The 22,551-nt window shown below is 44.6% G+C and overlaps 1 protein-coding gene across 1 annotated transcript; it reads right to left on the bottom strand.

Moving 5' to 3' along the window:
• Positions 1-1,922: 1,922 nt before the first annotated feature.
• On the bottom strand, positions 1,923-20,989 carry LOC136364421 (hexokinase HKDC1-like). The gene is given in 23 exon segments (XM_066324351.1): positions 1,923-3,046; positions 3,656-3,889; positions 4,601-4,756; positions 5,482-5,665; positions 6,901-7,000; positions 7,087-7,182; positions 8,721-8,840; positions 8,923-8,951; positions 8,954-9,070; positions 9,341-9,456; positions 9,458-9,640; positions 10,077-10,310; positions 11,037-11,192; positions 11,502-11,685; positions 12,307-12,406; positions 13,603-13,698; positions 14,496-14,563; positions 14,566-14,614; positions 14,699-14,847; positions 17,191-17,232; positions 17,235-17,352; positions 20,743-20,783; positions 20,786-20,989. Coding segments are annotated over 23 exon segments (2,736 nt in total). The 5' UTR covers positions 20,805-20,989; the 3' UTR covers positions 1,923-2,901.
• Between the last annotated feature and the right edge of the window lie 1,562 nt (positions 20,990-22,551).

The raw sequence follows: 22,551 nt of genomic DNA, 5'->3' as shown, positions 1-22,551 counted from the left end.
ATGCTGTGTTACATTTAATAGAAGGCTTCTACTTTCATTGTGAGCTAGGGCTTTAAACTGAATCACCACATATGATGGTACAGATGGTGGAGAAGTGTTTTGCTTCAGCAGTTTTAATATCTGTACAAGGGAGATGGCAAGTTTGCACCAGTCGCTGAGTTTCCACATGTTGACATAATCAGGAACTTGATGCTGCATCAATTATCCAGATGGAGAATGTTCTGGTTTAGAGAAGGCATGGTGTCTTTATGGGATGTCTGCAAAACCACAAGTGAAGTTTGTATTCCTGGTAAAATCCCACCAGTGGATTTTACCAGGGCCCCTCTCCAGGGCCGCCCAGCGAAGCTTTGCTCATTCCTTTCAGACAGCAGCGGCCCTCCCAGCTCAGATGCCATCTCCTTGCCCAGAAGATGGTCATTGAGCCGTGTGGGAGCTGCCTGGCTCCAGAGCAAGGCAGCTGCCTGCAGGAAAGGCAGGAGCACACGTGGCCTGGGCCTCAGGGACTTCAGCAAGAGCTGCTGAGCACATTGTGAGCAGTTTCAGGTCCATGGGATCGGGTTCCATGACACTCACAGACTGACTGGGAAAAAAAACCCTGCATGTGCAAAAAAATTATTGTGTGGTCTAACCTGCTGCAGAAAAAAGAATAACTGCAGCTGAGGTGTAACTGATTTGTGTATTTCATTTCCCAAAAGGACTAAAAAGAAAAATCAAAACAAGACAGGATTTCCTTTTAAATGTGAGGGGTTTCCTTTTTTGTTACCAATTTGCATTCCAATTGTGCAGAACAGGCATTAGAATAAAAGTACAAAAGGTGTTCTGCACCATACTCACGTGGCCATCCTGGGGCAGTCTGCATCACCTCATTCCAGATGGACAGGGACATACTTCATTCACAGGTGCACTTTCGCAGATCAGCAAAATCAACCTCCTCAAAAAAGGCCCCAAACACACAGATAGTACAAGATTTCAGGTGCCAAGATACATGTTTCTCCCTTGGGGTCTAAAACAGCCTAGAAGATCTATTCTAGGTCCCACATAGACTCAAGATCTGATTTCTTTTCTTCTACAACCCAGCCCCTCCAAATTCGACCCGTTGGTCACCAGCAACAAAACTTCAGTTACCTGCCCCTGCCCCTACTACATGGGAAGGTTTGGTTTCTGCAGCTCTGTGGATTCTGAAATACAAAGAAAAGTAAAATACTAAGTTTCTTGATGAAAGGAGAAAAACATTGACTGTAGTATGAGTTCACAACTTGTCTCTCTTTCCAACTGCTCAGTACTGTGAGCTCAGCACCATGAAGAATTCCTTCAGAAGTGAAAATTATTTGCAAGTATCTTCTACCCATCCAGTTACTCCAACACAGACATAGAGCTGTTGACACTTTTTGGGTTTGTTTAAAACTACAAAACAGAAAAAGTCTGTAGCTTTCAATTTAAAATTTGTGATTGCTAATTTTAAACCCAGTGGTGGCCTTGTTACAGATTATTACATAAACCCAACTTCTTATACCCCTGCACCACAGTTACTTTTTGACCTAACTAGGCCTAAAGCCCATTTCTTGCCCCCGCTTCCTGCTGTCAGCCCACAAGGAAGCAAATACCCACAAAGAGAGGATTAAAAGAGGTACAGAAATACTTGGGAACAGAGAACAGGCAGGACACAGATCTGCTGCTTCTTTCTGCCATATTATTGTTTTGGTTTGTTCTGGGTAAATCAGGTGATGGACATTTGGTCACACAAGGCCAAGAATTCTATCCACAAACCACCTTTACCATCACTGAAGTGCTGTTGAGTTCTCTTACAGATTTAGATTCAAAGAAAGGTTTAGGCTTAAAGGTTTAGGTTTTAATAAAGCTCCCACTTACCTGGCATGTTCTTCCTACAGCTCAGAAGATGCACTGGATGGAGAAGCAAAGGCTCACAACAACACAAATTTATTTACAAACAGACTACAAACAGGCAGAGCAGCAAGCAACAGAAAATTAAAACCAAGGATAAACTCCTTGGCACAAAATGGAAACAATTCTCTTAGAAACACGCAAGAAGATAACAGAGGAAAAACAAAGAGGAGACTCTCAGAAATTCAGTTGACTTTTTCCCCTCTACACAGATATTTTGGGGCCTGTTTGATACCCTCTGTGTAGCCCTGACATAGACATTGCACTCTGTAGCTCCTCCATTCTCCCCTTCCTTCAGTATCAAAAGATTCAGTCAGAGTCAGAACCCATCCAGCATTGCTTTAGCTTTATGTGACTCAGATGCACTGACATATTTTGACACAAACTGATGTTCTGTGGAATCACTTTTTTTTTTTTCCTTTACATTTGTCCATTAAACATGCCTCCTGTATTCAGGGAAGTATTACATTACACTTGCAACCAGTGCAGCAGTGGGGGGAGCATCACTGATCAAAGCCCATTAATTTATTTCACCTGCAAATTTATTATAAAACTTGTGAAGCACTGAAGAAAGATGTCCACTAGGTAAGATGCAACATCAGGATCTCAATATTCTTTGAGCCAGGCCAAAACAAAACTAAGCACACAAATCACAAGAAACTGGTGATTCAGCTGTGGTGTAGTAGCTTAATTAAGATCTACTAAAAAGACCCATTTGGGTTGATTTTGTTTTGTTTTCACTCTCCCATGTGCATTACATTTTCATTGAAGTAGAGAACTGAGTAGACTGTGGTATGCCAAGACATAATGCCGGTAGGGAGCAGAAACCCTAATCCAAGTTACCAAAGGACAAAATCCACAATCCTAGTTGGTCAAAACCAGCTGCTCCCCAAAAAATGGTACCTTTGTGCTAGTGTCTGGCAAAGCTATCTTGAATCACCACTCAGCAAAACCCTACTGCACATGCCTGCAGTGTTGAAATTACTTGACCGCTCATTTCTACTTCTGTCCAACATTATGCAATCTTTTTGCAACTGCAGTAATGAGGGCAGCTCCCTTCCCACTTCCATCTTCAGAAAGCATGAAAGTCACATCACACTGAGGTGCAAGCTCCTTCACAGTTTCCCGCAGGACCCTAGAAAAACTGAAAGAGAAGAGAGAGAAGAACAGAACATTTTAGCAGCTGCTTTCTGAGCTGAAATTTCGTATTCCTCTGTAAGCAAGGAACCTCAGCCACTGCTTTCTTTTGCTTTTTCTCGTATTTTTGAAAGATACAAATTCCTGTACACAATCAGATTCTAATTTTTATTTCTCCACTTGAATTTTGTTCAGCATGATGCCACATACTGCCCACATCTTCAGAGATCATGAAGGAGGTTCTCTTCTCCAACTCAAAAGCTAATGCTCAAAAGCTAATCTATTTCTAGGCCTTGCTCACAGAATACTGACCAACTCCAAAAACTCAAGATAGCTTTCTATCTAGGAGACTCAGATATTGTAGAAATCTGCCAAAACCCTGGAAAACAAGTATGAGGTTCACTCAGCATCCCAGGGAAAAAAGCCTCCCAGTGGTAACTGGAGTTGACTTCACAATTTTGTTCCTACGTCTAGGAAAGGGAAATGACAAAAATGCAGGGAAATGTGAGGTCCTTATCCTCTCTCAGGTTTTTAACCATCTCAGCTGGTACAGCTTGGTATGTTTTCACAATGCAAACCAGCAAACAGCAAAGGGAAGCGGTACCAAGGTACTCACTGTGGGTGGAGCTTGTACAGAGTCCCATCTACACCAACAGTGATTTGCAAGCGCTCTACACCTTGGTTCTCCCTCTTCTTCTCCAGAACAGCGGCCAGCCCTGCCCCACAGAGCCGGGCAGCTCTCGTTGAAACGACCCCACACACCTCCTTGACGATGATGCTGTCGTCACACGTGCTGTCCAGGCCCAGCTGCTGCAGGATGCGCCGCACTTGGAGCAGGGCCAGCCGGTCACTGCGCACAGGGAAGCACACGGAGCAGCCAGGCATTAGGGAGAGCTCCAGCAGCTCACACAGGATATTTGAAGGAAAGGGGACCACTTTAGCTCTAACACCCTGCAGTTCTTGTAAGGCAGCTTTCTGTCTGAATTCAGATTGAAAAGTTGCTCCTGCCGTGCCATTTGCTGTGTTTAGGCTGTATCTTCCAGAAGGCATGAACAGCAGTTGTTCACCTAACTCCCAAAGTGACAGGGAGAAGAGCCACTTGACTGTTACTTTAGATCTCAAGGCTGAGACATGCCTTTCAAGGCTTTCCACAGCAAGAGAGTTCCAAATAGCCTAGAGACCACTGAAATCATGCACAGATACATAATAAGCACATATTCCTGTATCACTGACTTCTTACTTTTTTAAATAAGTACTATTTTAAGTCCCACAAGAAACACCTAGCATGATGGCTAAGGTATCCAAGATAACCAGTTGTGTGGACAGAAAATGATAATTCCTATAATCAAAAATAATTCTGTAACTCCCCCAGTTTCTCATTTTAAACTTTTATTCTGGAGGTGGGGGAAGAAGAAGAAGAAGAAAAGAAACACGAAAGAAGAAAAATAACTGACTTAATTGAATTCACAAAGGAAAGGACTCCACAGACTTTCAAAAGACTGTTTTCTAAGTGTCCTATAAGACTTCAAGGATATAAATCATGTAACTTGAACAACTTTACCTCTCAATCTGAGACAGGAATTTTGTTTCAAATATGCCTCTCTTCCTGAGTGATTCCGAAATGTGTCCTCTGAACAGCAGCCCTTGTTTGGTTAAGTCGATCAAAATTTGCCTTACTATTTCACCTAGGTACATTCCACTGGTCATTTTTTCATACCTGTTGGGTCAAAAGAGGAACAAAAAGTTCATTTAAAGAGATGGCTCTGTTTAACATGAGTGGTATGTAGTGCCCCATGAACCTCAAGAAAAGCAGTCCAAGCTTGCAAAGCAGTAGCCATTAAACTCCATTTTTCAACCATCAAAAATCCATTGCAGTCACTTCAAGTGCAAACATTATTTACATATATTTGCCTATGCCAAATGGTAACAAAAGTAGGATAAAACCCTTGCAATATTAAGCATACATCGTTAAATCCAAAGTCCACACTGAAGCAAAACTCCTCCTATCCCTGTATGCATTCACCAGTGAGTCACACCTAATCAATACTGTCTTAACCCAACAAAGAACAGTCAAGTTCAGCTTAGAGTTTTGCTGGAGTTGTATTTTGCCCTTGAAAAATCACCCTAAGAAAAGGAACAAAGCATGGCCTAGACTTTGCAGGGAAATATTAAAAGCTGCAATGTTTAGCAACACTTCAAAAGATGAAAACAGTGCTGTGGTAACAATGTACATCTTTGTTTTTTCTTTCATTTGTTTTGGATTTTTTTGATTGGGCTTTTTTTTTTTTTTTAATATCTAGGTTTCTTACCAAGCAACAAAAGAAATGCAATATTAAAAATTCCTTTCTGATTATTCATTCATTAAGCACATTTTAAAAAGCAGTCACTGTGTCTCAAAGACTGACTTCATCAGGCTCTTGGCATCAGGACCATCATGTTTACCTCTGTTTCCCTGGGTTTAGTGAGCCTTCATCTACTTCTCTATCATATTTTGTCCTGATGTGGTCAATGCAGCCATTGTCACCAAATGCTCCCCATTCTGTATTAATGCACATTTTTCCTTCATTCCCTTCCAATATTTCTATGTTCTTCATGTCCTCCATGTAGCAAACATTGCTGCCTGTTCCTAGAAGCAAAGAAATGACAAGACTTCAGCTGGAAAAGTGATACAGCACTGTCGGGGGGGTTTCCTCACCCAGCTTTAGGTGGTTTAGAGTCCTTGGCCCTCTAAAAAGCCCTAGTCGCGTCCGTGTAAGAAAGCAGTCCTCAAGGTTTGTTTTCAGGTTTCTCGCTGTTGTTTATTTGATATCTCAGAATTTTCTCTGCTCCCAGCCAGGTCTGGACAGCAGCTGGGACACGAGGCGACTGCCCACAGATGGGATGTCCCCTAACATTTATACAGATATATTACGTACTAGTTATTTACTATTTTGTGCCAATGCCCAGTGCCCACCAGAAGTGACATTCTACTTTGGTCCAATCTACTCTAACTACTTTGTGCCATCACCGCCCCAAAAAAATGGAGGACGGAGAAGGAGAAGTACATAAGGTACCACCCAAATTCCACCATCTTGTCCCCATTTAGTTCTATTCTAAAAATTCTAAGACTATTAAATTCTACATCATCTACTGTGCTAGACTATTTTCACATCCTGGAAGTTTGTAATTACTTCTGCAGTGTTGAAAGCTTTTCCCATGGATCAAAATCAAACCCGGCGTCTCCCTGGGCTCTGTGCCAAGGTCTCCGAGCCCCCGACCGTCTCCACACCCCCTGTCCAGGGCTCAAACTCCTTTCCTCAGTTCCCAGGCCATCCAAGGGGATGTCCTGGACTCCAACAAGCACCAGAAACTTATGGAAGACAATTGCAGCGTTCATCTTAAAGTTCACTTTGCCATATCTCAAATTTCAAGGTCCATTCCAACACAGGCCATTCTATGATTAATTGTTTTTGGATAAAAACCTGGAGGAACCTATTGGAGGAATCATCTAAAAAGCCCAACAAGAATTCACTCAGATTTTTAAAAATACTTGGGTGTTCCCTGTTCTATGACCTGGCTACACAGTAACTATGGATTCATTTGTTAAAACAAAAATTCAGGCTCTATCTGCTTTATTCTTTTATCCTGCATACACTCTTGTTAGGCACCATCAGAGATATGATCAAAAGGCCAACAGGTTCATGAACTTATCTGCTACAGATGTTGTTAACTTTCCTGCTGAATACCACACAAATCTGCCAAGAACCCCAAGCAACTAACACCTTATATCAAACTCAAATAAAGGTGCTGGTTTACAGATCCCAAAGCCCAGCTCTGTATAGGTGCTTCCTTCTCACAGTGGTCACTTGACAATCACTGTACCTGCAATAAGGCCAATCTCACAGTTTGGATCCTCATATCCACAAGTCATCATGGTCCCAACAGTGTCGTTCACCACTGCTACAATGTCCAAGTCAAACTCCTAAAACACAAGTCAAGGTCAGTAGTGGAATGCCAGAGGAAGAGTAAAGGTGCATTAACCAAAATGAGCAGAAAAAACCAGCTCACATTTCTTCTCCTGATGGCCTCTCTTAGCATATCAACAACATCTTCCCCCTCACAGTCTGTTGCCTTGAATCCTTTTGTCCATCCCACAAGTGTTCCCTGAAACAGAAAGTCATAAGTGAAGACAAAGAGCAGACTGTACATTGCAAGCATCAGCTCTCTTTTTCTTGCCTCCCACCCCAGTGCTTTATTTTTTTCCTCTTTTTTTTTTTTCCAAATCACATATTTCCCCGGACAGGTTACTGTGGGTGTCTAGTGCAGGCTGTGCACATGTATCTTTGTTACTCAACTGCTGATGGTAGTGGCTTCAAGTTTACTCAGCTGTTTATCAAGGCACTGCACTCGGTACCTTCTAAATCTCATTTGGAAAACCTCATCTCTCCTCTTGTGCACACAGCCATTGTATTACCTGTGAGAGGGAAAGACTGCAAAAAATCCTTTTGCTGTAAATCATTAAACACCCACCAACATTAATGAACATCTACTGTTAATTTTTGGGTCGTTTACTCAAGGACATTTGGTATGATCCCACAACTCCAGGCAACACTAATTTGTTTCTTTTCATACAGTGATGTGGCCTGACAGAAGTTGATTCCAGGTTACATGAAGTAAATTAGCTTTACACTTCTTAAGTGTCTCTGGACTATCTGTCCAAATAAAATTAAAAAATAAAAATAAAATTAAAAAAAAAAAAAGGAAGAAAAAGCTGCTATTAAGAAACATCCTCAAGTTGTAGTAACAGTAAAAGACCAAACACACAGAACAACATATTATGGGACCCTGATACAGATGCTTCTCAGGTCTTACTCAGTTTGCCACCAATACTGTGGAATTTGCTTCCTAATCATTTGTCAAGACCTAAATGCTATGCTGTGGGTTCAGAAGGCATACAAATTCACGTCTCCACAAAAGGCCAAGTCCTATTGCTATACTCTCAACTATGAGCTGAAAACTGAGACAGAGCAGACTAGCTTCCAGGATTAGAAGCTATTGTGAACCCTACCAGGACATAAAAACATTCAGTGAAGTAGCAGGCTTCCATTTCCCCAATATCCTACGTATTTGACTGGAACTAAGCAGCACAACATCACCTGCCCCTCCTGGAAATTCATAAAAATAATCTTTTCTTACATAAGATCTGAAAAGATAAAAGATATCTGTCAAAAAGCCAAGTTGAACAAGTAAGTTCAGATCTGTCCACTGACACTCAGCAAAAAGAAGCGAATGTAGTGCAGAAGTTACACAGTCAGAGCGTGCAGCAGAGCATAGAAAACATCCTGGGATTGTTGAGCAAGCAGCAGGAACCATTTGTTACCTCTTGCCATTGAAGAGTTAAGGCAGCATAAGGAGGTTCCTGCGTTATTAAAAACATGCACTTCATTTTGCTGGCATGAGGGCTTATCTTTATAGAACAAAAGCAAGTCATGTCCACCACTTACCATCGACAACAAGTGAAAGTTCTGCCTCCCATAGGCAGATGGATAACACGGGATGATAATTTTCTCATGAAACACAACTATTTGCAAAGCAAAGTAATAAATTCTCCAAACCAACAAGTTACCCTTGCTCAAAATGATGCCATTTACCAAGCAAGTGCAGAGCTGCCATCTGAACCCATTCTGTGCCACAGTTCTTACCTTGTCAATGCCAGCTTGCCTGCAGGGGAAAGAGAAGGTGAAGCCCAGAGGAAGCCGAGCGCCTTTAATCCCCATATACTCCAGAAAGTCTGCTATGCACTGGACAATGTGGTCAAAGAGCTGGAAGGAAAGAAGCAGCATATAAATCTCACCAGTAATCCTATACAATGGGCCTTGGCTGGACCAGTTAAACATTCATTACCTCTTCTCCTGTCCCTTGCATGATCTCCAAGGAATGGCAAAGATTTTGTTATACATTTGCACTGATCGTCTTCTCCCGCTTTTGATTTCGACCAGCAGAACCCTGAAATTTGTGCCACCAAGATCAAGGGCGAGGAACTTCCCTTTCTCTGAAGGAGAAAGGTATTTCATTTTTGTACTTCTCCACAAGCACGTTTGCCAGTCAGAATACCAACGATAGCACACTGTTTCCTGGGCATTTATCCCATCAAGTCCACCAGTATGGGGCTGAAGATAACAGATAACATAGCAGGAAGCACTGGTTTGACAACATAAATTCCCCTGGCATGTGTCAGATTAATTAGCATCTTCCCTCCCCCCACCAAGAACAAACATGCAACTTTCCTGACCACCTCCAGGTGATCGGGAACTAACTTCACCTGTTCCATCTGGCATCCCACAGACGTACGTGGGCAGCATCTTCACCGTGGCGTTGGCTTGCGTCTCCCTCTTCAGCCCATACTCCAGCTCAGCCCTCATCCTGTCCTTCACTTCCCAGGACGGCCAGGGGCAGCAGGAAAGGGGCGAGCGCGGTGTCGACGCGGCGGCGCTGGGCGGCCAGCCTGTGTGCCACCGCCGTGACCAGGGCAGCTCCCCTGCCGCTGCCGCCCGCCGCAGCAAACCGCACGTCGCACGTGGGCACCAGCCTCCGCACCACCTTGTGCAGCCGTTTGGCATATCTGGCAGGGACAGAGAGTTTCTTTAGGCTTTCAGTCCTTTCGGGCATGGTTGGCTTCATCTCGGTCTGCGATCAGGCCTCCAACCCGTCGGGAGAATGGTTGGAGAAAGTTTCCAGTTTGGGTTCAAAAACAGGGAAGCAGCAGAGGGAGAAAGAAATAAAAAAAAAACCCACAGTGAACTGCAAGAGTCCTAGAGGCCCAGGAGTCACTTGAGAAATCAACTGCATTTCCTCCGACAGCATTATTCCAGGTGTCATGTTTTTCCCACCCCACTCCAAATTCTAAAGTTCCTGGGACAGCTTTGCAATAACTAAGCCAGTTAGATCTCACCCCAAAGCTGAAGCAAAACAGCGGTTCTCTGAAAAGCCACACACCCATGCAGATGGAGGCTCTTAGCAACAACATGCCGCCCCATTATCAAATCCTCTTTGGTTACTCACTTGGGTGGGTTTTATAGAGTCCCCCATCAATCCCAACAGTGGTTCGCATCCTCAGCAGCTTTTTATTCTCCCTGAGCCGGGTCAGGATGGCCGCCAAGGCGGCACAGAGGTTGGCCGAGCGGAAGGAAACGATGGTGCAGACATGCTGAACAGCAACACAGTCCTCCTCAGAGGGAAACAGGTTCAGGTCTGTAAGGATCTCTTTTGTGTTGCTCAGACCTTCCTTGTCCCTAATCCCCAAAATGAAAGAATACATCACCAAATGCAAAAACATGTAAATCAACACCTTGGCTTAAAAAGAAATGAGAGGAGACCACCACACAACCTATCAGACAGCATCACACTGGTTCCCATAAACCAGTAATGTGTTTCCCACAACATTCCCAAAAGTACCCAGGGGAGAGAGGCTGCTTCCTGGGGTTCAGCATTTGATGAGACCAATCAGCTAGTCAAGAAGAGAACGGGATAAAACAGTTCAAAGAAGGAGATACAAGAACTGATATGCAGCTTCACTCAGTACAACGAAGAAAATAATTCCTGGAGCGACAAATGAGGACCAGGATTCCCTTTCAAAATACTAGAATCCAAGTTTTCCAAGTAGTCATCCAGTAAGTGAGCTAGAATCTCTGCTACTCTCTACAGTCCCAGTACTCCCACATCAGAGAGGCTGAAAACTGCAGCAATCATCTCACACACTTAGGTGTCCAGAGAGGTTGTTTAAAACAACCTGCATCTAGCATGTTTACTAATAAACTTGCTACTGTGGTACTTTGCTAAAACTATCTCCTGCCTCCATAAAGCCAACTTCTCTCCTTGGCAAAAGCAAAATCAGTTGAACAGTCAGGACTGTTCACAGCACTCACAAATTTTAACTACACTTTCATTATCACTGCTGTGCTTCTGAAAGACTAACTTTGAGTGTGGCTACTCTCAAAGAGTGTATTACAAGTTCTTACTTTTCCATTGCAGACACATGTTTCATTTCAATCTTGCCCTTAGTAAGCAGAGCTGTTGACACTTTCCCATTGAAGAGCAGACCTTCCTTTGTCATTTTTAGGAGAATGAGTCTTACAAGTTCTCCCAAATACAGGCTGCTGATCATCTTCTCAAACCTAGAATGGAGCATAGGAAGGATTTCAGCTGTTCACCAGCTCCTCTCTTTAGCCCTCCACAGCATCATACCAGAGCAACCATCTGCTTTTAACAACACATGAGCAACTGTAGTAGCAACCCTTGGCCTGAAGCAGGGAGGTATGAAAGGTACTCACCCTTCCCAGAAGGGAAAGGTTTGGGTTGGACAGAACCAGCACCAAGTCATCTCAGGTTCACTTAAGACAATTCCTACTCCAAAGGGGCTCTTGGCAAGCACTGGAAAAGCACTCTGAGAGCTCAGACTGCAGGTCACTCAGTGAATCACTTACAGTTGTTTTCCAGGATTGAGAGATCCCAGATCCAGCTCCCGATCAAACTCTGTGCGGAGGTCGTCCAAAGCACCATCATCTCCAAAGGCCCCCCACTCTGTGTTAATGCACATCCTCCCTTCATCCCCTTCCACCAGGCTGATGTGCCTCATCTCTTCCATGTAGCATGCATTGGTGCCAGTCCCTGTGGGTATTGGATAAACTACTGTTTGTTCCGTGTGTGCTTTTTGTTTAAGCCCACATGTTTGGGAATAAGTCAGTACATTGTCTTTAGAAGAAAATACAAATACATAACCCTGTGGCACAGGATGCTAATATAGGCCATCTGCACCTGTGAAATCATCATTTCACAGTGAATAAAAAACCCTGAAATTATACTAAGGCTTGACTTGTTTAAAAACATTTTTTTTTTCAAATGTATTTCTGTGCGCCTAATAAAAGGCATCATGGTGCATGAAATGGAGAAACTGTGGAAAGCATAGCTGGTACTAACTACCAGACGTGAAGGGAATTCAGCTTTCCTGGACAGACACAGTAATTTTTATACAGTCAGCAGAAAAGTTTAGTATGCTGGTCACAACTGAGCCCAGACAAAATGGGGACTGTGGTTTTTGGTGGCAATGTGATCAGCATAAAAACAGCTGCTTTACAGAAGGCAGCCAGGCTTGAAAATCCAATCACTGTTTTTTCCGCTTTCTTTCTGCTCTTCCCTGTATTGTGAAACTCACTCCTACTACTCCAGATTTATTGTAATTCAACAAATGAGAGGGAAAAAAATTCTTCATGGTGAACAGAAAAAAATTACCAATTATGAGTCCAACTTCACAGCGCTGGTCATCATATCCACAAGTCATCATGGTTCCCACTGTGTCATTGACCAATGCCAAAACATCAACATCTATGTCCTAATAGCATAAAGATGAGTGATTAACAAGGAAAAAACTCAACCCTCCTGTGTGATAAAACACTCGCATGCAGACATATTCCCTGGGTTGCACTTCGAAGGCCTCATTCAGGAAACTTGATTGAAAGACATCACTGCCTTCTACAACACTCTTCCCACACCCTGTAAGGTTACAAACATCTCTGAATTCTCAAATGTTTCACCAGCCTCTTTGCTTGAAGGATTTGTTTTTTCCCCAATCTTCATTCGTCAAAAAAGTGACATGTTATTGGTGTGAATGCTGTGATACTGTGCTTACAGGCTGTGTGGAAAGGCTAACATCCTACCACCTGAGCAGAGCCCATCATAAATAGGACAGAAAACACTCATAAATGGAGCTGTGGCTGTGCAGCAATACCACACCCAAGCAGAAAGTCCTTCCATCAAGGCTGTGCAGTTTTCCTTTCACCTTATCAAAGGATTGTTGTAACTCAGATGCCAACGCCAGGAGGAGGCCACACTTCACCCAGAAAGCCTCAGATCCTTTGTTACTAATAACTGCAAGACTGATGCAGAAAAATAATGAACCAAAATCTGAATTTTACCATGTGAGAAAACAGAATTTCCTCTATCCTATGAAGTCATCAAGGTATGGAAAGATGCCTTTATTTCTTAGCTGGTGTTACCAAACATGAAAAGCAAGGCTTTCCAAAATATTAAAACAGTGTTATTCAAAGGCCATATGCTAGTTCAAGGGCAGATTTAATCATGTCTTACTGCTGACCTTAAAATTGCAATCAATGGCTCCATCCTACAGAAGTGGACAGGCAAGCCCTGGTAGAGTTAGGTGTGACAGTTTGGGATGAGAGTTTCCCCCTACCAGCCTTCATCCCACAAGCCATGCTGTAAGACAGAGTGTGTGAAATTAGTGTTTTACATCTCACCCAGTAGTTTCACAAGAGATTCCCTTGGGCTGAGACAGTGAGGCCACACTGGTGAGCTGCCACAGCCAGGCTGGGTTATCAGCATGCAGCTGCCCTTGCTGTTGCTGGGGCAGTCTGAGATTCTACTAGATGTCCAGGCATGCTGGGCACTTGCTACTGGCTATCCCTGGATGACGCCTGACAACTCTCAAAAGAACCCACACACCAAGAGCTGATTTCCCAGGAGGACGTTCTGAGGCTGCTCAGGTTCAGCTCCGGCAGGTACTAAACTTGCCTCGTGCTTCTGGAGGGCCTTGCGCAGAGAGCTGACCACATCTGTGTCCTGGACTCCTCGGACCCTGAAGTGTTTTGTCCACGCAAGAAGAACCCCCTGAAAAGTAACAGTGCAGTGACCCAAAAGGACACAAAGTTTAGCACACAAACCACACAGCCAGTCAAGACTAAAGGGTTGGAGAAGTCCACTATGTCTCTCCACACGTTAAAACTGATCCAAAATTCGTCAGAGCAGAGCATCTTACTTTGGGGTGCCTCTCAGTACCAATACTAGCAATAGAGTACAGTCATAAAGTTCCAATTTGTAAATGTTTCTCCCTGTGCTTCCTTTAAAGCACATGTGGCTTTCCTATGCTGATCACAGTCTAATAGCATTAAGCAAAAAGCATTTGCAGGACAGGAGCCCAAAGCACATACCCCTAGAAACAAGAGAGGCTAGAAGGAGAGCACAAAATAATTGCAACCAGCCCTCAATTTCCCCAAGAGGTGTCAGCTACATGTCCCCAAGCAGCTCAGCTACAGGTATTTCCAATTCAGAATCAACTGTAAATAAAAAAGTCACTGAGAGTGATTAAAAATAAAGGTGCTTCAAGACACAAAAGTACATGTCTATTTCTAAAAGTGTTAATAAAGGGCACATGGTTCTTGTGGAATTGGTTACTGATAAAGCAGTAGAATAGCTTTAGCTTAAAGATCATGTTGCCTTGAGATGAGAAATGAATAGCTGAATGGTAGTCAAATCTAGTTAAACGCTAAAAGTCATCCACGCCTTCTTCAGAGAGCTATGTAAACATTACCCCACAGAAAAGTCACAGGATAACACCGACATTCAACAGCTTCTCCAGATTCTGCAAGGAGCTCGGCTTGACAAGAGTATTTCTTTATGTGCCTTACCTCTTCCAGTTTGGTCTGTTTGCATGGAAAAGAAAATGTAAAGCCAAGAGGTAACTTCTTATGCTTCAGTTTTTGGTCTCCATGAAGTCTGACAGACAGTCAGCAACGTAATCGAAGAGCTGCACAAAAAGACAGGACAGTGGGCTGTGTCCCACAGGCAGGCACTGCAGCAGAGCAGCAGCAGAGCAGCAGCAGTGCCCTACCTCGGCTCCGTTCCCCTGTGTGACCTCCTTGGGTGTGGGGTAAAACTTGCTCTCCAGCTGGCTGCTCTGCTTCCCGTCAGCAAACACCTTCACCTGGTGGGCACGAAACTGGGAGCCACCCAGGTCCACAGCGAGGAAGTCGCCCTTCTCTGCAACACAAATGGGCACCCATCACTGGGGATAGCTCGGGTGCCATGCTGATGGCCACAGCCCAGGGCCCTCCCTCACCACAGCCACAGGCTCTCCTGCCCCATCATGGCAGATCCTTATCCTATGGGCCTGGAAACTGAGAGTTAGAAGCCCAAAGCAAGGCTATCAGGTCTCTCCTTTTAGCTTGCTATGTAATAGCTAATTCAATTTTTATTTGGCAGTTTGGGTTTGCCGACCCTGCTCGTTCCAAGCAGCACATTTTCAAGTTGCAGAAGGATAAGCTTTTCAGCAAGAAGGCCGAAAGCAACTGCAAAGCCTACCAAAGCATACAGAGGCTGCAAAACCATCACCTGAAACGTGGGATAGTCAGAATGTGATACCCGTTACCTGTATCCAGTAGAGTATGCAGGATTTGGAGGCATTTGTTAAGACAGCTCCAGTGCAGAAGTCAAATTCCAATGGGGCAAAGCTAATTTGCTACCCAAAGTCAACCAGCACTGTCCTTTTCAAATGTCTTTTGGTGTTTCTGTGAAAGTACCATTGTGTTCCACAGGCTTGCTCAGACATATACATCTCCAGCAGCAAACCTCAGATGGAAGGACAGTTTGGCCTCACTGCTACAATAAAACAAGTGTTTATCCCACACACAGGAAAATTACTTTCCCAAAAGGAAAACACAGTGGTATGTGTCTAGCCTTGCATGATCTTTGCTCCACAGTCCAAACATGTGATTAAATTTCATTAAATCTGGTCCTGAAAGGGAAGGAAGCAGGAAATTCTACCATGGCCAGCTATCAAAGGTTAGGAGGCAGATTGGGCTACTCAGTACACTGTGACATTAGTCAGACCATTAATCCCTAAACAATGAAAAACTGAAGATGCTCTATATGGGTCACTTCAGGCAGCAACTCTGAGGGCAGCCAAAAAAAAATTCTTCAAGTTAATTGATATTGCAAATGGGGAATAAGCATCAAAGTTTGAGATGTTTAAACCTGCTGGAAGTTTTAACCTGTCTGGAAGCAAAATAACCAACAGTGATTTTTCAAGAGAGCAAAACCAGAAAAACCAACGTGATACTTAGAGTAGGCAGCATGTCAATAAGATATAGCCCAGCTTGATGCTTCAGCATGTCCTTAACCCATAGGAAAGGCCACACAGGGCCAGGAGAGCACTGTCCAGCCTTGGCCTTGAGGAGCATCAACTGTTGCAACTGATGACACTACGTGTGATCTTCCAAGTCTCCTGGGCTCAGGGGCTCCCTGTTGTTCCAGGACAGCATCAGGGACCATTTAGACCTCAGGACTCGTGACTGTCACTGAGATTGCAAAGGTTAAGAAAGTATTCTTTCTCTTTGACGAAGCTAGCAGCAAAGGAAGAGCGCCCCCTTCCATCCTGGCAGCTTGCATAATTTTTGTCAGACATGCATCATTTCAAGGGACTCGCCTTCAAATGTCTTCTTTATGCCATTAAAGCTGTTATTCCTCATTTGGCTGCATGGAAAATATCTTCAGAAGGAGTAAAGTCGCATGGAAAGGAGGTAAAAAGCTAACATTTCAGTTTTCTGCACAGCTAGTTTATGCCAAGTCCTGACCTAGGTGAGACACAGAATCCTGCATGAATTGACTTGGTTAAACCTGGGAAAAGTGCGATTTTCTGCCAGGTGCACTGCTGGGAGCCAGCTGAGGAGTTATTTTGGATGTGCATACTTCTCCAAACAAGATTGTCACATGCTCCCAGAGGACACTACTGCACTTTGTCTCTCTCTCTCCAAGTCTCAGCTGAAGAAACAAAGCAGTTTTCATAGACCCCAACCAGAAGCAGATTTTCCCAATGCAGAAGGCAAGAAAGCGCAGAAGGGATCACAGTTTGGGGAATTAGAAAAAGCAGTGCAGACTTTGGGGATCACAGCTCTGAGGGTGCCGTGTTGCTGTCAGTTGGCAATTTGAGGGGTTCCACTGCAGCATCCTGTAGCCTCCCTGGCCAAGAAGGCCAGGCCACACATCCCACAGCCCTGTACACTGCACTGCAGGCTCTGAGCTGTAGAGGCTGCCCTTGCCATGTCTAGCCACAGCTCGCACAGCAAGGCCGGCACTAGGGACAGATGGACAGGCTGTTCCTGAGCACTTAGGTCCTTTCCTCAAACAAGCAGCACTAGGTCAAAATCCACCTGGTGCAAGGAAAAAAACCACTCTGGCAGCATCCCCCCAGGCTCAATGTACACACACGTGCTTTCTCAGTGAGATAGGCAGTAACCCAGAGGCACTGACTGCCCTGTGTCTCCGCTGTGCTGTGCTGGAGTACTGGCAGTACTGACTCATTTTGCTGTGATGGAGCAGGGGCACTCACCATCTCGGGCAGCGAGCGCACGAACGACGGCAGCATTTCACTGTTGCTGTGGGATTGGTGTCTCTGCCCAGGCCCTTCACCATCTCGGCCTGGAATCGAGCCATCACATCCAGCAGGACATCATTGGAGAGGCGCAGGTGGTACAGGTACCTGTCAACCTGCAAAGATGGAAGGTGCTACTCAAAGGCATGCACACTCCTTGGTGCTCAGCAGCTGCTGATTGTGCATTTTGTTTTCGACCTCAGCACCTAAATTCTCATGACTGTCAATGCAAGCAAGCTCCAGGTCATCATCAGGACGTTCAGTCTTCTAAAAACTTTGTTTTTAAATGTTTAATGCAGCCTTGTTTGAATTAGTGCCCAAAAGTTTGCCATCTTTTTTGATGGCTCAGTAACTTGACAATCTATGTAAGCCCATGAGATTTGCTTGAGACCTTGACAAGTCTTTTCACACCATCCTCTCCTGCTATACATGTATGAACTAGACCTGCAAAGTATGTCAATCTGGTGAGAATTTGACCTCTCTGAGGCAGGTCCAGAAAATGCCATCTGTACCCAAGCATGTCAGCCACAACCCAAAACATCTATTCAGCTATGGCTTCACTCCACAGATAATTAACTTTGTTGGCATGCCAGGCTGGAACTCAAAGCCTTTTTCTCACTCCAGCTCTGCTTTCCATTCTCTTGTGATTCTAGGATTATATCTAAAATACATTTTGGGTGCAATCAATCCCTTTGTTAAAGGTCTGGAACTCACAGAATACATCAAAATAGAAGCCAGTTGAATATAAAGAATTCAAAGTATCTATGAAGCGCTCATTCGATGAACTGGCAGAGAAGCTAATCAGTGTTTATGAACCTTCATCAGGCAAAGTGAAAGGTTTTCTCCTTAAGGACCATGGTGCTGCTGAGACTGACACATACCTGCAGGACTATAATTAGCATGGCCCAAAAACCACATAGTCTGGATAACACACAAGGAATTGACTGCAGGTGTGGAAAAAAGATATCTGAACATCACATCCAGGATTTTCCACTGGGGCAGACTCCATATGGTGCTGTTACTGAGCATGAAAGGCTAATAATGCGTGCTCCAAAGCTGGATGTCCCCAAGGGTTATTTCTGTTCACATCCCACTCCTCACCACATGAGACTCGGGGCCAGAGAGAGCTGGGACAGTTGCCAGTGCTTTTGCTACCACAGACATTCAACTCTTGCACATGGGCTATGTTGTTTTGGTGCTTTATCTGTTCAGAGCATTTCATCAGTCCCACTTACCATAGGGAGGTCTGGAGAGTTGGAAGGATGCAAACCAAGTCCCACCAGCAATATGGCAGGATTTAAAAGGTTCTATTATTTAAACAGAGGGCAGTGCAGGTTGTAGATAAATTGGTCTCTGCCACAATTTGGACTGGCCACCTATTTTATTGAGGCACAAACTAATTACCTATTCACAGTCCCATCTGAAATTGATGGTCAGCAATGACCCACCTGAATGACCCACTTCAGGATCCTGAAAGTCGCTCCTGCACTTACCACACACAGGAGAAAGTGTTAAACTATATCATGCAATTGTCCTGGAGCAGGTGCCTTGAAAAGGCCATTGTTCAGATTTATCTTTGTAGCCCTTGTTTGCACAAACTCTTGATTTGCCCCAAGGGTTTTTGAGGCTCACCACTGTGTAGGATCCACCACCTTAGCCTATGCACCCGTACTGACTTTTTGGAGAAATACAGCGACTGGAGACATACAGCACTCATGCACACTGACACAGACCCAGAAGCCTTGTGACAGAAACTCCTGGGAGAAGAAAACCCTCAAGAGTAATAAAAATGAACCATGTCTATTGCAGAGAACATGCACTAGCTCCCTGCTGCCCCAGACATTGCATTCCCCACCCTGTTTACCTACAATCATAGGAGCAGACTGCTCCAGGAAAGCCTGCTGACTCTCCAGCCTGATTTACAACCAGAGCAAGGCCCTGCTCTTAACCATTTTCTTGTAAACACAGGAATGGCCAGGCTGTCCTAAACCAAACTGGTTGCCCCCCTCCCATGGCACAGGAACAGTGCCTTGTCTCATTTACAGAAATAATACTGTTTTCATGGCGGGCAGGCTCTTGATTTTGCCACCAGAGTAAATAAGCCTGAGGAGGGAGAAGTGGAAGACATTCCTTTTTTCTAATAAGGGAGAAATCAATTCTGTTCTGTACAGTCTACCTAGGCTACTTAAAAGAGAAGCCTGAGGAGCATATGGTTTCTTGCCTTCAGAAGGGCTAGTTTGCACCTTGCAGAAAGTGGGTTTGCCAGAATTCCTCCGCTGCCTCATCTCCACTATCCTCACTCAACTATAAGCTGGATATTTCTCTGCAAAGCCCACTACACCCAAGCAACTGCTCCAGAAGGTCTTTCTCTTTCTTAGTAAAAAGAAAGAATAGTACTGTTAGGTAAGAGATCAGCTCCTCACAGAGGGAGGGGCAGCAAGGCTTTTTTCTGATCACATTAATCTCAGGGATAAGAGGGCTATGACTGAGGTCAGAGACATCTGATTGTTGAGATACCAGTACCTCTCTTGGAATGCCTCTCTCCAAAACAGAATGAATGGAAGAAGTCCTCCTTGGAACAAGCCATTCCATATTTTGGGCACAGGACAGGAGAACTCAGAGTGTCTCACTTTGCTGATGAGCTTAGTGAAGCAAGCAGATCTATGCACCAGGACCCTGGATCTGCCACCAGCCCCACCTCCTGCTGGCTGGAAAACCAGAGGACAGACCTGGCAGCAATGGCCACCTGACAGCACTCAAGAAAGACATCAGGAATACAGAGGGGCCCAGAGGGGACATGTTCACAAACCAGAGGACCTCTGACCTTACAGTTCTCACATGGTGTTATGATGGACATAAGCCCAAAAACACCTTTCAGCATGGCATGAAAGTGGATTAGGGAAGAGCAACCATTAGGCAGCTCACTGCCAGTACTGATAGCTTCAGATCTGAGCCATCTCGAGCTTTTCCAACTGTAATTAAAGGTCCACACCTGTAACATCAGAGAGGTTAGCCAGCTTTGGATAACCAGAGAGGAGGCACAGGAACTCCAACACTAGTTGGAAATCTCTCCCGAATCTCAGCAGACCCAGACCAAAGACCACAGGTGGTTTCCCTATCCCTGCTACTTGACTGACTCCTGATTCCTACTCAGACTGAGACATCCCATCATTCATGCTACACTTGCAAAGCAACTCAGCAAGAGTCGTCCTTTCTGTCCTCTGGACTCTACCATACCACGCCAGATAAATCTTAAGCATTTTCCCTTACTGAGGAGAATTTGCTCCATTTCTGGGAGAGCACTTACAACTGTTCCGGGAAAAACCACTAACCAGACCTCTTTTCACACTTGTCAGGTGGTTTAAGGTCTAAACATCTCCTACTCCTTTTGGCTGAGTGGTTTTAGCGGATAATGCTGTTATATGGTCTGCATTAGGTACTGCAGACCCCTTTGTATGTGGGGTACACAGTTCTTAAAATAGCTATCAGCCAACGCTGCATCTTACCTTTTTTATTTGATCCTCTTTTAGCTTTGTGAAATGGAAGCTAGCAAGTGCACAGCAAACATTTCTTGAAGCAGATGGATGAGTCAGTAGTGACGGAGCTGCTGCGAATACTCCAAAGCGATAGCTCTTTATTCACAAAGCTGGAGCTAGAGAAACTTCATCAGAGGCATTTTCCCCAGGGTGAATAGTGGAGTTCCTGGGAAATTGAGTCCAGAAATAAATCCATCCAGTGTGATCAGGTCAGTGATTAAACTTCTGCCTCTTTGTATCACACCCCCCCACATCAACCCAAAGTCCCTCCCTCCCACGCCACACACTTCCATTGTGCCAGAGCAGGCACCTGGAGAGCTGCCAAGCTGAAGGGGAGAAAAATCGATTTTTTTTACTGCCTCACTTGGGAATGTTACCACTTCTCTACGCAGTTGCTACGCAGCTGCTCCGCTCATTCCAGGGCTGACAGGCTCCCCCCGCTGCTGCCTGCAAGGGGAGTGCTGCCGGGAATCTGCAAAGCTAAACGGTTTTAGGAGACTTCTTCCCTCTGCTCAGCGCTCCCACTTGTGAGATAAGCACTTCTGCATGAGTTAACTCCACTCTGGTTCTGCACAGTGCACCCTTATCTGCAGCTTTGTACCAATTAAGCTTCAGCTGTGTAAAAGAGCAGAGACACACAGCCCCCTGCCCCCAGCTGGAATGCCTCTTGCGCAATTCCCAGCAGAGATGTTTTGCACTGATTCTTCTCCCTTCACCCAAACCTTTGGACTAGTGAAGATCCTCAGTACTGCAAAACCTGGGGAAGAGGACACATTTACCTGCCAGGCAGCAGTGTGGGTATCAGACTGCCCACTGGAAGGATGCCTTTAAACTGGCAGCACAGAGCATCTACAGCAAGAGCAGCTTCCTTACACCAGCAGATTTTGACAGAGCCTTTGTCCGTATCAAGTGACATGGACTATGGAAACACCATCCCAAGAAAACTCTGGCGAAATGCTGACACCAAGGAAAGGGAAGGAGGGAGAAAGGCATTTGCATGGGGTAATTAGAGGCTCACTCTCAAACTACACCTACACATGCAACGTGTTTCCCCCCAGTTACTGTTCAGCTGAACTGAGCACAATCACTGCAGACAATTAACACCCTAAATTTTGCAGAACAAGGTAACAATTAAAATTATTTTGATAGATTAGAAAAAAAGCAAGGGGAGAAGAGGAAAGGGGAGGGGAGTGCCAAGTAACGTGAAGAAACACAAAGAACTACTGACTGGTAGGAAACCATCTAGAGATCCAGAGAAGGGCAGAGACAGCCAGTCAGTAACAAGGATGTCTAGCTACATCTGTTCATAACTTGGAGTGACCCAACAATCTCATGCTATTATAAAAAGAAAAAAAGTACAAGTGATCATGGTGGATTGTATACACAGGAGTATAGTTCACAGGCATACAAACCAACACTCAACTCCATACTCAGCACCAGTCTTGAAAGAGGACTCTACCCAGTCCTGTCAGCTGCGTCAGAAGGCAGGGATCAGGAGCAGTCACAGGTCACATTTTGTCAGCTTGTGATCACGAGGAAAGATTGCAAGAGCTAAGGGAGGGGAATTCCCTCTGCAGAGACAACCTAAGGAAGGTCTTTTCTTTTTTTCTCCTCCTGCCTTGCATCAGGGATGAGCTCTGGACACAGGGAGATCCTGCCAGCTCTATTTATTTTCCATTATTCTAGAACAAGAGTAAGCAGACAAAGTGGCTGAGCAGTCCATAAATAGGGCTTGTTCTAAAATTAGGCCTTTGATCTTCGAGAGAAAAGAGAGAAAAG

Source organism: Sylvia atricapilla, chromosome 8 (genome assembly GCF_009819655.1).
Source record: "Sylvia atricapilla isolate bSylAtr1 chromosome 8, bSylAtr1.pri, whole genome shotgun sequence".
NCBI lineage: Eukaryota > Metazoa > Chordata > Aves > Passeriformes > Sylviidae > Sylvia > Sylvia atricapilla.
Note: the sequence above shows the minus strand (reverse complement) of the source record. Positions and strands in the feature narration are given on the sequence as shown.